This window comes from Electrophorus electricus, chromosome 23, assembly GCF_041902795.1.
Source record: "Electrophorus electricus isolate QZ-2024a chromosome 23, ASM4190279v1, whole genome shotgun sequence".
In the NCBI taxonomy this organism is placed as follows: Eukaryota; Metazoa; Chordata; class Actinopteri; order Gymnotiformes; family Gymnotidae; genus Electrophorus; species Electrophorus electricus.
The window spans coordinates 10,714,454-10,727,734 of NC_137519.1; the positions used below are offsets into that span (position 1 = coordinate 10,714,454).

Here is a 13,281-nt window from a genome sequence, read left to right on the forward strand (position 1 = left end):
CTGCTACAGTCTAATGTTAGCACTTAAATATAAGGTTTAAAGACTTAAAATCTTACAGCACCACAAAAAGCCTCAAAAAAGCAAAGACTTAAATACTGCTATGCAATCTAACAACCAATCTATCCCTTCAGCTGGTCTATATGCCAAACAAATTAATCATGATCAGTTCATTTATAATTCTAAATCTAAACGTTTAGCCAATTATTGAGAGCTTCAACAGCTATTAAAATTCTCTGAAGCTTACATAAGCCTTTTTGTTCATTAAAGCAGCTTTTGTGCCTGTTATTTTGAAAATTAATGCACTGTGACACCTCGGCATGCTGCTCATCTTCACAAATAAATATTGCTGTGTGTATGACATCTATACAAATAAATTTCAAAATGGCTTTTCTGCAGTCAAACAATACAAACCATAGTATATGAGCACTTTATTTACAGTCCTGAAAAAAAGTAAAAAATTACAGAAAAATGAGAAGAAACTATGTGAATTAAAGTTTTAAAACCAAAACTTGCCAGCAAAGACTTCCACAAGGCTGTGGAGGCTTGAATACAACAATCCATGATTCCACACAATACCTCAAGAATTAACCACCTTGCAAATGGCCTACTTTCCTCGTAACCCAATATCTTTTGTTACTGATTAAAGGCTTTTATTGGGTTTCAAAACTGTAGATAGAAAAAAAGATGATGGCCAAGTAGTTTTGACAGTGAGGCAAGATCCTGCTAATTTAGACAATGTTATAGATCCTCACAGAGTATCAAGGGCCATGTCGTTCACAGAAGCTGAACCAATGCTTCTCCATTTCTGAGGCGTAAGAGGGGAATGGAATGTGGCATGTCTTGGCTCTCTATACTTCGCCATGAACTTGAGGTGTTTGGTGAAATTTAGTTCCTCTTTGGTAATCAAGTTCTAATCAAGCTGAACATTCTTCTGTTCTTTCATTCCATTACCATTCAACCGGTGCAATGATAAAACTTTTAGACAACTGTGAAGGACTTGTTGGCAGTAGTTTTGTAGTAGCTGTTATAAAAACCTTGCCCGTTACAGGAAGACTAAAAATGATCAAAAAGCATTCTCGTCTTGCCTGTCCGTCAACTCTGAGGCGGGGCTGTCACACTCGTCATCAAATAGGGGGGAGTTCTCAGGCACAGAAGGTTTGTGTTTTAAAGGTGTATCAGTTTTTTCTGCATTTTGATCCAAGGCTTCTTGGTTATCTTGGCTAGGGAGATGTCCTGAAGAACTTGCGACAGGCTCATCCAGACAAGCAGATTGTGAGGATTCTGTATCCCAACAAATCAGGGATGGGCAAATGGGTTCAGAATGAAAGAATAATCAATAATTAACAGAGTAGACTAAGGATATTAACCCTAAAGGCAACTTTCCATTGTAATTGCCTTCTGCAATACTACATGTTTCAGGTACATGCAAATACAGGGTAACTACTTAATATAGTAAAGTTACATCACACAATATATAACGCAACATCCATGCACACTGTATGGCCGGTCACCTTGCTGTTTCTGGCGGGACAACCTCCTCTCCAGAGCCAGCTGTTTGTTGAGCTCAATGCGTCGCTGTTGTTCCTCAGTCAGAGAGACCAGTGCCGAAGGTGGGGCTGGGGTGGAATGGACAAAAGGATCTTCAGAGAAGCCTCCATCTTCAAACGAGTTTGCATCCTCCTGCAGGCGGTCCTCTGCTTCATCTGAACACAAGATAACACACACAGACCAAAACACACATTAACCTACATTCACTGCCAGAAAATCAAATGTGAACAAAGACTGTACAATCAACATAGATAAGCTTGCACTAATGTGGATAAAGCTTATTACCACCATCGTGTCCCACGAAATCTTCATGTGTCAGAGGCATGTCCAGTCGTATTCGTTTAAGACATGTCTAAGGGAGACAAAGGTTGCCTGATGTACCCATGTGTCAGTACATTAGTAATGCCATTACATGAAAGGAATGTTTTCCTAAAAGGCAAGACCCCGCTAATGACAAGGTAATGTGAAAGCATAAATTATGTTGGTGGTCAGATGAAACAGACTGCAGCTCTAGAGTCGGTCCAGCTCAGATCCAACTTACCTGCACGTCTTTTTTGCCACCTAGAATCTCAAGTTTATCGATGAAGTCCTCAAACTGTAGTTTGGGACAGAGTCTGTGGGCCCAGTTCTCCATTTTCTGCATGAGGACCTTAAGATCCTCAGCCTAAAGGTAGAGTCAGGTGAGGATAGACATTCATCACTCAGAATAAAGAAAGGCATTAACACACATTTAATACAGTTTGTATGAAAATGGCAGGAACAATCACCTCATGCCCTTTGCCTTTGAATTTTACATCATCAAATAAAGTACGTAAGGCTGGAAGTCCTCTTTCAGACAGCAGTCTGTAACAGAAGGACAAAGCGGGTGAGTCCTGGGCACATCAGTCTGTGGAGTTTGTGTAGTACAAATGCCACAAAAAGCAACACTTATTACCTGTGGGAGTCTAATTTAGGCTGGGGTCTCCTGACTGTTCGCCTTTTAGCGACTGGAACCTCTGGTAACTTTGAAACCTCTCCCTCTTCTGCATCTAAATACACAGCAAATATGGTGACTCAATAACAGCGGAACAGCAAATGAAAATTTAACACTGATATTATGGTGGGTGATACAAGGCAATAGTGCGTTGAGAGCATTGGTGTTGCCCTCACCACCAGTCAAGATGTCTCCCTGTGGGTCACCGTCTCCAGCTGAGAGGGGAGGCGAGAGAGGGGGAAAGGTGTCATCCTCTGTGTGCTCATAGTCAGGGATGTCACGCGGCCCATTTTCAAATGGACCACGCATGGCGCACAGATCCTGGAGAGAGAAGCCCATCTTCTCTTAGAATAGCTGGGACATTTTTATCAATAGACCCAAATGTTTAGTACATTATCAAAACCACCAAATATGGATATATTCTAAAAGATGTTTAAACTTGATCTTATTTGAACTCTCTCAGAACTCGATGCATCTATGCAACTGGCGTTTCCCCTTGAATGACTCAACTTGTTCAAATGATGTAACCTAGGTTAGCTATCTAGCTAGCGAGCTAGGTCAACTAGGCTACCGAGACATTTGTCTTGGGTTTGACGTAATGAATAACCATAACTGAGAATGGCCAGTTAGGTTAGTTGCGTACACTGAAAGCAAATGTTCAAGCCTGTTTAAGCCTTGCTTTAGCTTAGCTGTCTGGCTATTAGGAGTTAAGTTTGCTCTCCCTAACTAGTTTGCTGTCCTACCTTATTCAGCTAGGTTAGGTTAATACCCACAGTATGAGAAATCCTTCAACCAAGCATTTTAGGGTCAGCGTTTTGGGGTTAATAAATTATGTACCTATGTGAAAATCACGGGCACCTTAAAAAAGTAAAACTCGTAATCGTGACAGAGTATAGTTAACTTGGTAGACAGTAGGTTAGCATACCTGTCTATCTAAAACACAAGTATAAACAGCTAAGATATGCTAGGTAGGTTTGCTACAAAACCAAGATGTCTTCTGGCGGGTGATATAAGAGCTAACGTTAGCCAGCCAGCTAGTTGGATAGGAGTAACAGTAGCTAACGTCCTTTTCAGCCAAGCAAAAACTTTTAAAGCTTACCATGTCCTATAACTTGTCATATGTGAAAAGCTAAAACAGTTTCAGTCGAACAAAGGATAAACAGTAAAGTTAGCTAGTTGACTTACCTTAGGCAGAGACACTACAGTTAAACCTTTTCTAGTTTTACCGGTTTTTTCTCTCAGCCAACCAAAGCACCGGAAAAACTTTCCTTCTGGCATATTTGATCGTTGTTTCCGAGTGGAAGGCGCCACCTAGCAAGCCCACACAGCATACTGTTTTCCTTTTTCTACAGCTCGCTTTTCTGAAAATGCAATGTGCTGTTTCTTGTGGTCTGCTAGTTTTACACGTTTATATTCACAGACACGCCGCTCCGAAAAGGTATGTGAAAAGAATATGAAACGCAGGGCCGTGATACTTATAGAAGATATGGTTGTCAGAATTTTGTTTTTATTGAGCATTTTATTGATTTTCAATAAGTTATCTGCCTCTCCCCCAAACAGTCACACACAGAGCTTGATTTTTCCCAAATGTTTAAAAACTAATAAAAAGTTATTAAAGTGTGTTTAACCCAGGTAAACAAATAATGATCTAAAATCTCTACAGTAACTTGTATATCTCAAAATCTACGACTTTTCACCTCATATCATATACCAAATTTATTATACAGTGTGAAATCTGAGGCGATTGTACCGGGATGGTTTAGGACATTTTACATTGTTGCATTAACCTTGGTTATTCACATGTAGCCTCCACTGTTGTTTTTTTAACTGATACTGGCACACACGTCATAACCAGATACTTGACACTAGTGCAGCAGTCTCTTGCTGTCACGTATTCCTCTATAGGGATATGGTGAACATAATGGGAGCTGAGCAGACAAGACCTAGAAGCGACCTTTCAGCAAGAACATGATGAAAACCGCACTGAGCAGAATGCAGAGGGTGCCCACGATGGGGACCATAATCTCTGTCACCATCTCCATGTGGCTGGTCAGTGGATCTGAAAAACAACAGCACAGAATGAGGAGACCATATAAAGTAGCAGCTACTGGAAAAAAGAACAGCCTACATGAAGATGCACATTTGATTAAATGAGGAAAGATAAGCAGCATGGTAAACCCATGGTGGCACCTTTTTAGGGAGAGCTTGACAAGCAAGTCCTTGAAATGCTGGAAAGCAAAACATCAGTCAATGCAATCATATTGTTACTGGGTTTGCAGGATTTTCCCTCACTGTTCCTATTCATATCTGTTGTGCTCTTACTTCTCTTTGGCAAATAATGTTTGTGCATGACCTCCAATGATTACAGCCGAGCTGCACTGTAAAGATGCCAACATTCTCCATTAAGAAATTGTCTTTTGTTTGTCCCAGCTGGAACATCGCTGTCTTTAAGAAACATGAAAAATGCCATGCTGATACTGACCTGCTGCTAGAAGCTGGTTACTGGATATACACATCTCTGTTGCTTTCCTTTTCCAGCTCTCAATCTGTGGGTTACATTCAACACATATTCAACACACACACACACACACACACACACACACACACACACACACACACACACACACACATACAGAGACACAGTGAAACCATATAGGAAACAAATGATACATGCAGAGGACTGATTTAGATGTCTAAATGTATTAGCACACTGCATTTTACCATTTCTCTTAAATATAAGCAGAAGTACTTTCTGTAGCTACATCTGTATTTTCAAATCTGGTTTTATCACTATGTCAGTAACCATTGTAGAGAACCTTACCTCTCTCTGACTGGGGAAGCCATTAGAGTTGATGATGTGTTTGTAGTACTGAACTGAAGCTTTTGGGTAACGAGTCTTGTTTTTGCTTCTGAAGTCCACGTAGTACAGGCCAAATCTTTCTGAGTAGCCCTCATCCCATTCAAACTTGTCAAGCAGGGACCACACTGTGTATCCTTTCACATTCACCCCATCATTAATCGCTGATGGAAAAAGAAGACTGAAGTCCTTCACACTGTTTACTTGAATCAGTGAAGCTGGAAGTTATTAACAATTATAATGTAGCATCCATGTTTTGAAGTTTGTCACTGACCTTTAAGTATTTCATTAATATAATCCCTTAAGTACAGCATTCTCCATTCATCACAGAGATCTGTGCACACCATTTTCTCTAAAGCACCATTTTCAGTCACATATATCATAGGGTTTCCATACTGGGACTGGGTGGAAAAAGATGCATTTTGTAAGCACATTTCTAATATTAGAAGTTTGTATGTTCAGCTCAGATTTCTAGTGGTAGGGGAGCCCAAAACATATCAAAGCTATGCATTCTGGGTGAGCACACATCAACCACAGTAGATTGGACCAACTCCATCATTCCGCACTACCTTCACGAAGTTGAGCAGTTGACGGAAACCCCAAGGCACTGAGTAGAGCCATTCGGAACCAGCATTGGGCCACTGTGGGTCCACTAGCTCTGCCAGGTCGCTGTCGGTGAAGTAGCTGCTGGAGCGGCTCGAAGGGTAGTTCTTTTCTGTGATGTAACGCGTGGTGAAGTGCCCAATGCCCAGGAAGTCACAGGTGCCTTTGATGTAGCTCTTCTCCTGCGGGAGGAACGAAGGAAGGCGGGAGTCACCAAGACCCTGCCGTGTGCTCTTTCTGGCTGGAGAAATAAAGCCAAGACTAAAAGTCAGAACTCCTGACCAAAGTTAGAAAGTTAATGTCAAGAATAAGTCAGTATGTAATGCGGGTATATAACATTTTAATGACAGGATATGTATGATCATCCCCTTTGATGTTGATGCCCTTCAGATCCTGTAACTTGCCCACATATTCTTTCATCACTTGAGGATAATCTCCATTGAAAAGAGGTGTGGCAAACCAGCCCAGGTTGAACTGCATGTATCTGTCTGCTGCTTCGATGTCCATGTCATTCATGATGTCCACAGGCTCTCCCCAGTGAGTAGACAGAGAAATCCCCACCATGCCTGTAATTGGAGGAGACTTTTCAGCTTTCTGGATAATGCACCCATATGCATTACTTTATTGAGGATGGGTCCTACAATCCATGCTGTTCAAACCTGCTGTTATCGATTTATTTTAAGAGTGCTTCAGCTGAACTGTCTTTAAATCCTGATAGTAAATACTAAAATATAACTGAAAGATATATTTTGATTGTCGTAGACTCTGTAATCAGCAAACAAACAGTTCAGCATATTCTATTAACCAATTAACCATTAACCAATCAAAAAATGAATTTTCCAAGATGCGGCCCTCCCTGCTGGTGAATTATTTTGTGTGTGCGTACAGAACATAGAAGGCTAGGCTAAGCACTTGATCTGCATGTTGCTGGAGGGACAGACTCTGGAGAAATTCTTGGGTGGAGAATTTAGGATTGGAGGGAGGGGGTGGACTCTTTCAGTGACTCTTTCAGAAGTCTGCTGAGGTCTCCAACATCAGTTACAGCAATTTAATAACAACCTTATCAGAGCAACATTTGGTGATGTATGATTATTACCTTTCTGCGTATCTCGCCACTGGGTGTCGTAAGTGTGCCAAACTGCAGCATGTGCCTGTAGGATTGAAAGGTGGAGCAGGCTTAAGATAATTTAGCTTTAGCATACAGTATCTGACATTATCACAATAACACGTTTAAAAGCCTTCCAGCGTTGTATTCCTTCATTCAGAACAGATACGTTGTGGCTCCTTGTTTACCTTAATGATGTTGTGGGCAGCCTTGTAGGCACCAGTGCCCTTCAGTCTCAGTCCAGGAGCATGCTCGCCAGACTCATAGCCCTCGACAGCCATCGACTGCAAAGACATTGGGCTTCTATCACGTGAGCGTGCGCTTAAAAAAGTGCTATGACATGAGCCTTTATCATAGCGGTACAAGCCCACTTGTATAATGTTCATGGCTCTTACCCATGGGTCGTTGAAAGTGATCCAGTATTTCACACGATTCCCAAATCTCTCAAAGCACAGGCTGGTGTAGTCATTAAAAAAATTGACCATGCTGCTGTTCTGCCATCCGCCATATTTATCCTCAAGAGCCTAGAAATGCAAAATAAATCCAGATTTCCTGGTTCACTGCAGAAGTGGATGGATCAGAGCTCTGGCTGAAAATATCTCCATCACATGATTAACCTGGATAAACAAGCATGTCTATTTCTTTATATTTAAGTGTTGTGCTTACCAGAGGTGCCTGAAATACTTACATGAGGCAAGTCCCAGTGATATAGGGTGACAATAGGGGTGATGCGATTCTCTAAGAGAAAGTTGATAAGATTGTCGTAGTGCTGTATTCCCTTCTCATTGACTTTGTCAGCTAACCAACGGAAATATTTGTCAGAAAACAGTTCAGTACATATCTTGATTAAATGATGCTAATTTGAATGTCTGCCTTTCCCTCACACTTAATTCCGCTGGGAATGATCCTTGGCCAGGAAATCGAAAAGCTGTAGTGATTCAGCTTCATGTCCTTCATTAGTGAGATGTCTTCCTGTGAAAAAGAAAAAGAAGATATGAAGTCATTATTTAGGAGACCCGCATTCGGCTTATATATCTGTGACTGCCTCAATATCACCATTTCGGATAATCTAAAATGTTACATAGGATGTCATTACCTTGTGTAAATGTTACATACGGTGTCATTGTGCATCGTGTATCACCTTGACTTTGTAGTATCCCTCACAGGAGGAGTCTCCAGTGACATTCAGAGAGGTTTTTTCTTTCTTATGGCAGAAAATGTCCCAGATGCTCATCCCTTTGCCCTCTTTGTCCCAGGCTCCCTCTGTCTGGTACGCTGAGCTGCCAGCACCCCACGAGAATCCTACGGTAGTGTAACACACACACACACACACACACACACACACACACACACACACACACACACACACACACACACACACACACACACACACAGAACTACTTTCTTTGACGTATCTTGAATAGGTTATGAAGTGCAGAACTACAGTCTATCTGTGTGTCTTAATCAGAAGAAGTGCTCGCCTATTCCAGTCCAAACAGAAGAAGGGCTGGCTTTTTTATAGCCTTGTAAATTAGAAAAGCACTAAACATCCAATGGCTTTAGCAAATTTAATATGTGTTAGGTCACATTTGGACTATAAAGTGTTACCAGTGGGAAAGGTTCCATAGTAGAAGGATCCAATTTCATTCTTGGTCCTGTCAAAGTCCCCAGTAGCACACACCCACAATGCCAAAGCAAAAATATGGCACACCCTAAGCAGCCTGTTCGATTCCACCATGTTCTTCTCATTTACCAGTTACACTGGCACAGGAAAAACACCTGTGTGAGACTCCCTTACCAGCAACACCTGCACACACAAATTAGTTTGTTAGTTACACATTCAAATGTCAAAACGTGTAGCTCTCCAGGTTCACCTAATCACATTAAAGATTCTATCACCAGATACCTGCACAGGTAAATTAGTCTCACCACAGACACCTGCGCAGATAAAACATCTCACCAGTTGTACTTACTTAGGTAAGAACTTTGTCTTGTCAGTTACGACTGCACATGTAAAAAAAAGTTCAATTTATGTCTACTACCTCTGAAGTGTTACAAGAAAAAATCCTTCATATTTAATCTATCAGAGGTATTTATGTACAATGTGACATTGTTTATATTGTTTATATTTATCGGTCTTATTCATATCTGTAAACATTCCTTAACTGAAATATTAACATCGATTATCATATAGTAGGTTAACCCCAAAACCCTTAAAATGGAGTTTTAAGTAAATGTCATAGTAAACATCATAATTTACTCAAAGTGGTCAAACCTTTAAACCATGTAAGCATGCAAAAAGCATGTCATACCTAAAGGCCAGCGCTGGCTTACATGCAGTCAGTCATACATGCAAAACAAGTATACACTTTCTGTTAGATGTATGAGCCAGCCATGCGATGTGCTGACAAAGAATGACCTCAGAGACACATGGAACATCAGCTCATCCAGTGCAGCCAATATGAAGTGGTCGTTAAACACAGGAACGTTAGCTCGATCGGAAAAGAAAAAAGAAATCTGAACTATCCAGGTGACCCCTCTGAAGCCTAGTCAGTGCATTGTCCTGGGTAGGGCTGCATCAAACACATACACAGCCGTACCTGTTTCGTCGGCTGCGATTATCCCAGCTGGAATCTACTCCAAAATGTCCGAAGGTTGTCCGAGCTTCTGGACTTAATTCATCGTCACAATGATGTGCAGAGGCGCTGGCCAACAAATCGCAAACCAGCACCGAAGCGTCCAGCAAGTCCGGCAGGTTTGGGACGCCTGGCGTGACCCGGGCGGAGGAACAAACAGCCCCCATTCAGGGTCATTGAGGCGAGATAGGGAAAGTGCTGCTGCAAACAGCTTCCATAGAACTCCAGAGAACTGACTCAGTAAGCAACTCTGATGATACTGATGCTGATCAAATGGCTGGCAGGGGCCCTATGGAGGTGGTGAGGAGCAAAATTTTAAAACCTATAAACAAAAAAATTACACAATGTTGTGTGATATATATCGCATTTACAGCACAAATCACATCAGGAGTTGCAGATGGTCCACTGGAAGTAGCTTCACGTCTGTTAACAGAATAAGAAACTGGAGTTTTACTGGATGAATTGTTGGTAAAAGAGGTTGCATTGTAAAGAGGTTGCACTGTAAGTGACACAATCATGAAATGCATTTGTTCACTCCTGATTCAATTCTCATGCATTTTTTTCTAATTGTTAAAGAATACATTTCTCTCCATGCCACAAGTGACTGTAGGTTATTTGTGCTGTAACCTACATGATTTACTCTGGTAATCTCTAAAGAACTATCCACTGAAATGAACTCTCTAATGTTTATTCAATCTAAAAATGTATTTGCACAGATCTCCCTGTTTTGTGTGTGTGTGTGTGTATGTGTGCTGCATGTGTGAGTGTGTGTGTGTGTGTGTGTGTGTGTGTGTGTGTGTGTGTGCACACGTGTGTGTGTTTGTTTGTAGAACGAGTTATCGTATTATGCACCAGTACCTGTAAGCACAGAGACATTTTCTTATATAAGCAGTACTGGGTTTCGACAAAAGTATTTCGACAATTCACTGTACTGTGTTTAGCATATGAATACAGAGAGGCTTCAAAGAGCCCAAAATCAAATGAGCATTCTAGTAATCCCTTATTCTCTTAATCTGCTGTATTTAAGGGTTGGTTTAGTGCCCACCATGAGCTGAAATGATCTTTACTAAGCTCCCAGGACTTGTCCAACAAGCCAGGTGTGTTTACAGTGAACAAGAACAGAACTACATCATTTCAGGCTGATGTTTGACCAGTCGATGAAGAGATCTATGTTCTCATAACGTCACCTCTGAGAATGCATCCAAGTATCTTTAAACAACCATAGATCTATATGGTTCATCTGAGGTGGACTTGGACAAGGAATTTATTTCATATGTGTCCTCTCATGGACAGATCAAACTTGCGCACGAGCGTCAACTTTTTGTACCTGATTTTAACATGTTTTCACAGATACTGCCTTCTTGCTAGACAGAACATTTGGCACCCAGTATGTGATCCTGTGTAAATCTGTTTCTGATGATAAATGTGCCCTGCCCGGTGTTGCATGTAAATGTGCTCTGTCAGTAATTTGTACCCCTCTTTTGTGTCATGCAGCAAGCTGGGGTCTCTACTCCAATGTGCCTTTTATGGGTCCACTGGAAGAGTGAGTGATTTCTCTGTATTTACATGTTTATGGAAAACAAAAACACACAGCGGTGTGAATCTTGTGATTTTCCTGGTTTATCCCTAAAACTGTAAAATTGTCACTAAAAATGTGTAAACTGTTCCGTTTTATTCCTTTAGATTATTTTTGATTATTTGTAATCTTAATTATTAGAATATAAAAATGTATCCAAAGTCTGCACTCTAGGACAGAAACGATTTGGACAATGTACCTCCAGAACACACAGCGTTTGCAATTTCCTATTGAAAGAACAAGAATAAAATAGGGACATGACATGTTCTTGTGTGTATTTGCTTAAAAACTGTAAACGTAAAAAATGTACGTGTTCTGGGTCAGATGACCCTTTTCGAGCAGAGGAACTTTGCTGGCCGGCGTTTCGACTTGAGCTCAGGCTGCCACAAGTTAAGTGACAAGAACTTCTCTGAAAGATGCAACTCTGCGCAGGTCCAGAGTGGAGCGTGAGTTCTGTCACATGCAGTCACACACTCACCAAGAACCAAAAAAATAACACATAACTCATTCACATAAGACTCCAAGGTGAAGCTGCACTGACAGCTGCCATCCACTCAATACCGATCTGACATGTTTTTGTTAATAGTTACTGTTGTTGCTTGTGTTCGGATTCTCATGCCTTCTTCACAGGTGTGTTCCAAGCCATTGTGTGCAATAGTTACTGCTCTAATGTGTGGGTTTGAATTGTTTGTTGGGAGCAACTGGGTGGGTTATGAGCACGAGAACTTCCGTGGGTGCCAGTATTTGTGGGACATGTGGGACAGGGGAGAGTATAACTGCTTGGATAATTGGTGTGCCCAGAGTGACAGAGTGCTCTTCTGTACGTACAGTGAAGGAGGTGAGATGTACAACACATCACATGCCTGCATAAACACACTAGGCCATAAATACATGCCTGCAAAAATACACGCAAATTATGATACATTTTTTCCAAACAAAAATTGCTCTAGGTGCGTGTGTGTGTGTGTGTGTGTGTGTGTGTGTGTGTGTGTGTGTGTGTGTGTGTGTGTGTGTGTGTGTTTAGCTCTTCCTCCTGAAGGCTTGCTGTCAAGATATCAGCATGTTTTGACTTACTTCAGAAGAGAGAGAAATTACCCTGCAGACAAGTGCTTAATGTGTGACTGACATGTAGATCATTACTGTACATACCATACCCACCTTCTTGCTAACAAGCCACGCCTGGCATGTGTAGGATATGAGCCCTCCACATGCCCAGCTGTTCGAGTGGCCTGCGTTCTCTGGGAGGAGGACTGTGCTTCAGGACAACATTCCCAACCTGATGAGCCGATACAGTCTCAATACAGTATCCTCGATCCGGGTCCTGGGTGGAGTGTGAGTGGCTAACTCCTTCTCTCTCTCCCTGTCTCTCCCTCTGCCTCTCTCTGCCTATCTCTTTCTTTTTTGTTTCATTCTTCCTCACATACTTTTTTCGTTGCATTCCTTCCTTTTTTTTTACTGACTTACAATCTGCAAAACTTCCTTTCTGCCATATAACTGTGGTCCTACAAATGTTTCTGCTATTTTTATATATAATTAAACAAAAGGGTTTGTTGAAGTGCTACACAATCATGTTACCCCTGCAGTTTTTTTATTCTACCTGTGTGTGTGTGTGTGTGTGTGTGTGTGTGTGTGTGTGTGTGTGTGTGTGTGTGTGTTTGTGTGTGCACGCATGTGCATGCAGCTGGGTGGTATAGCAGGAGCCCAACTACAGAGGAGAACACTACATCCTGGAGAAGAAGGACTACATGAGTTTCTCAGACTGGGGAGCTCCAAGCAGCACCATGGGCTCCATGCGCAGGGTCCGCTTCAGCTGACTTTCCTCTCCCACCTTTTGACAAGTCCCTTCTCAAACCCTCTCGCCACGACGTCACCTTTTACACATCACACACCAGCTGAGCAGTTCACATCCATTCAGAAAACCTATTTTAGTAATAAACTTTTGAGAAAGACAAATTCTGTTGTATTGTGGTTTATTTTTAGCCA

The 13,281-nt window shown here is 41.5% G+C and overlaps 3 protein-coding genes across 8 annotated transcripts; 1 reads left to right on the forward strand and 2 right to left on the reverse strand.

Annotated features, from left to right (window-relative positions):
* Window positions 1–413: 413 nt before the first annotated feature.
* Window positions 414–3,941, reverse strand: tipin (timeless interacting protein). 2 transcript variants are annotated; one of them, XM_027004780.3, is made up of 8 exons: window positions 3,707–3,941; window positions 2,698–2,842; window positions 2,483–2,576; window positions 2,316–2,391; window positions 2,090–2,212; window positions 1,834–1,900; window positions 1,512–1,703; window positions 414–1,281 (listed from the first exon to the last, which is right to left on the reverse strand). In XM_027004780.3, the coding sequence occupies exons 1-8, from the start codon at window positions 3,797–3,799 to the stop codon at window positions 1,064–1,066; spliced, it is 1,008 nt and encodes a 335-aa protein (XP_026860581.3). In that variant the 5' UTR covers window positions 3,800–3,941; the 3' UTR covers window positions 414–1,063. The 2 variants fall into 2 exon arrangements, with proteins under 2 accessions (XP_026860581.3, XP_026860583.3); XM_027004782.3 differs by lacking the exon at window positions 3,707–3,941 and adding an exon at window positions 3,621–3,643.
* Window positions 3,942–3,993: 52 nt separating this feature from the next.
* lctla (lactase-like a) lies at window positions 3,994–9,859 on the reverse strand. Of its 5 annotated transcripts, none has more exons than XM_027004772.3 (15): window positions 9,687–9,859; window positions 8,695–8,893; window positions 8,228–8,388; window positions 7,971–8,058; window positions 7,775–7,884; window positions 7,482–7,610; window positions 7,275–7,370; window positions 7,078–7,132; window positions 6,386–6,547; window positions 5,948–6,222; window positions 5,653–5,779; window positions 5,343–5,542; window positions 5,004–5,067; window positions 4,712–4,749; window positions 3,994–4,580 (listed from the first exon to the last, which is right to left on the reverse strand). In XM_027004772.3, the coding sequence occupies exons 2-15, from the start codon at window positions 8,822–8,824 to the stop codon at window positions 4,572–4,574; spliced, it is 1,644 nt and encodes a 547-aa protein (XP_026860573.3). In that variant the 5' UTR covers window positions 8,825–8,893; window positions 9,687–9,859; the 3' UTR covers window positions 3,994–4,571. The 5 variants fall into 5 exon arrangements, with proteins under 5 accessions (XP_026860573.3, XP_081562152.1, XP_081562150.1 ...); XM_081706026.1 differs by lacking the exons at window positions 4,712–4,749; window positions 9,687–9,859 and adding exons at window positions 9,060–9,090; window positions 9,399–9,678; XM_081706024.1 differs by lacking the exon at window positions 4,712–4,749 and having other exon boundaries at window positions 9,687–9,858.
* Window positions 9,860–10,712: 853 nt separating this feature from the next.
* Window positions 10,713–13,245, forward strand: crybgx (crystallin beta gamma X). The gene is given in 7 exon segments (XM_027004773.3): window positions 10,713–10,819; window positions 11,217–11,265; window positions 11,623–11,744; window positions 11,997–12,111; window positions 12,113–12,136; window positions 12,491–12,630; window positions 12,980–13,245. Coding segments are annotated over 7 exon segments (624 nt in total). The 5' UTR covers window positions 10,713–10,778; the 3' UTR covers window positions 13,113–13,245.
* Window positions 13,246–13,281: the final 36 nt, after the last annotated feature.

Bases quoted from the DNA above. Each gene is read 5' to 3' on its own strand.
- tipin (XM_027004780.3), bottom strand. From the start codon at position 3,799: ATGCCAGAAGGAAAGTTTTTCCGGTGCTTTGGTTGGCTGAGAGAAAAA. The intron at 2,843-3,706 runs GTAAGTCAACTA...TTCTCTCTCCAG, and splicing joins CTGTAGTGTCTCTGCCTAAG to GATCTGTGCGCCATGCGTGG. The intron at 2,392-2,482 runs GTAATAAGTGTT...CTTCTGTTACAG, and splicing joins CCTAAATTAGACTCCCACAG to ACTGCTGTCTGAAAGAGGAC.
- lctla (XM_081706024.1), bottom strand. From the start codon at position 8,824: ATGGTGGAATCGAACAGGCTGCTTAGGGTGTGCCATATTTTTGCTTTG. The intron at 6,548-7,077 runs GTAATAATCATA...CTCCAATTACAG, and splicing joins GTGGCGAGATACGCAGAAAG to GCATGGTGGGGATTTCTCTG. The intron at 5,780-5,947 runs GTAGTGCGGAAT...TTTTCCACCCAG, and splicing joins AACTGCTCAACTTCGTGAAG to TCCCAGTATGGAAACCCTAT.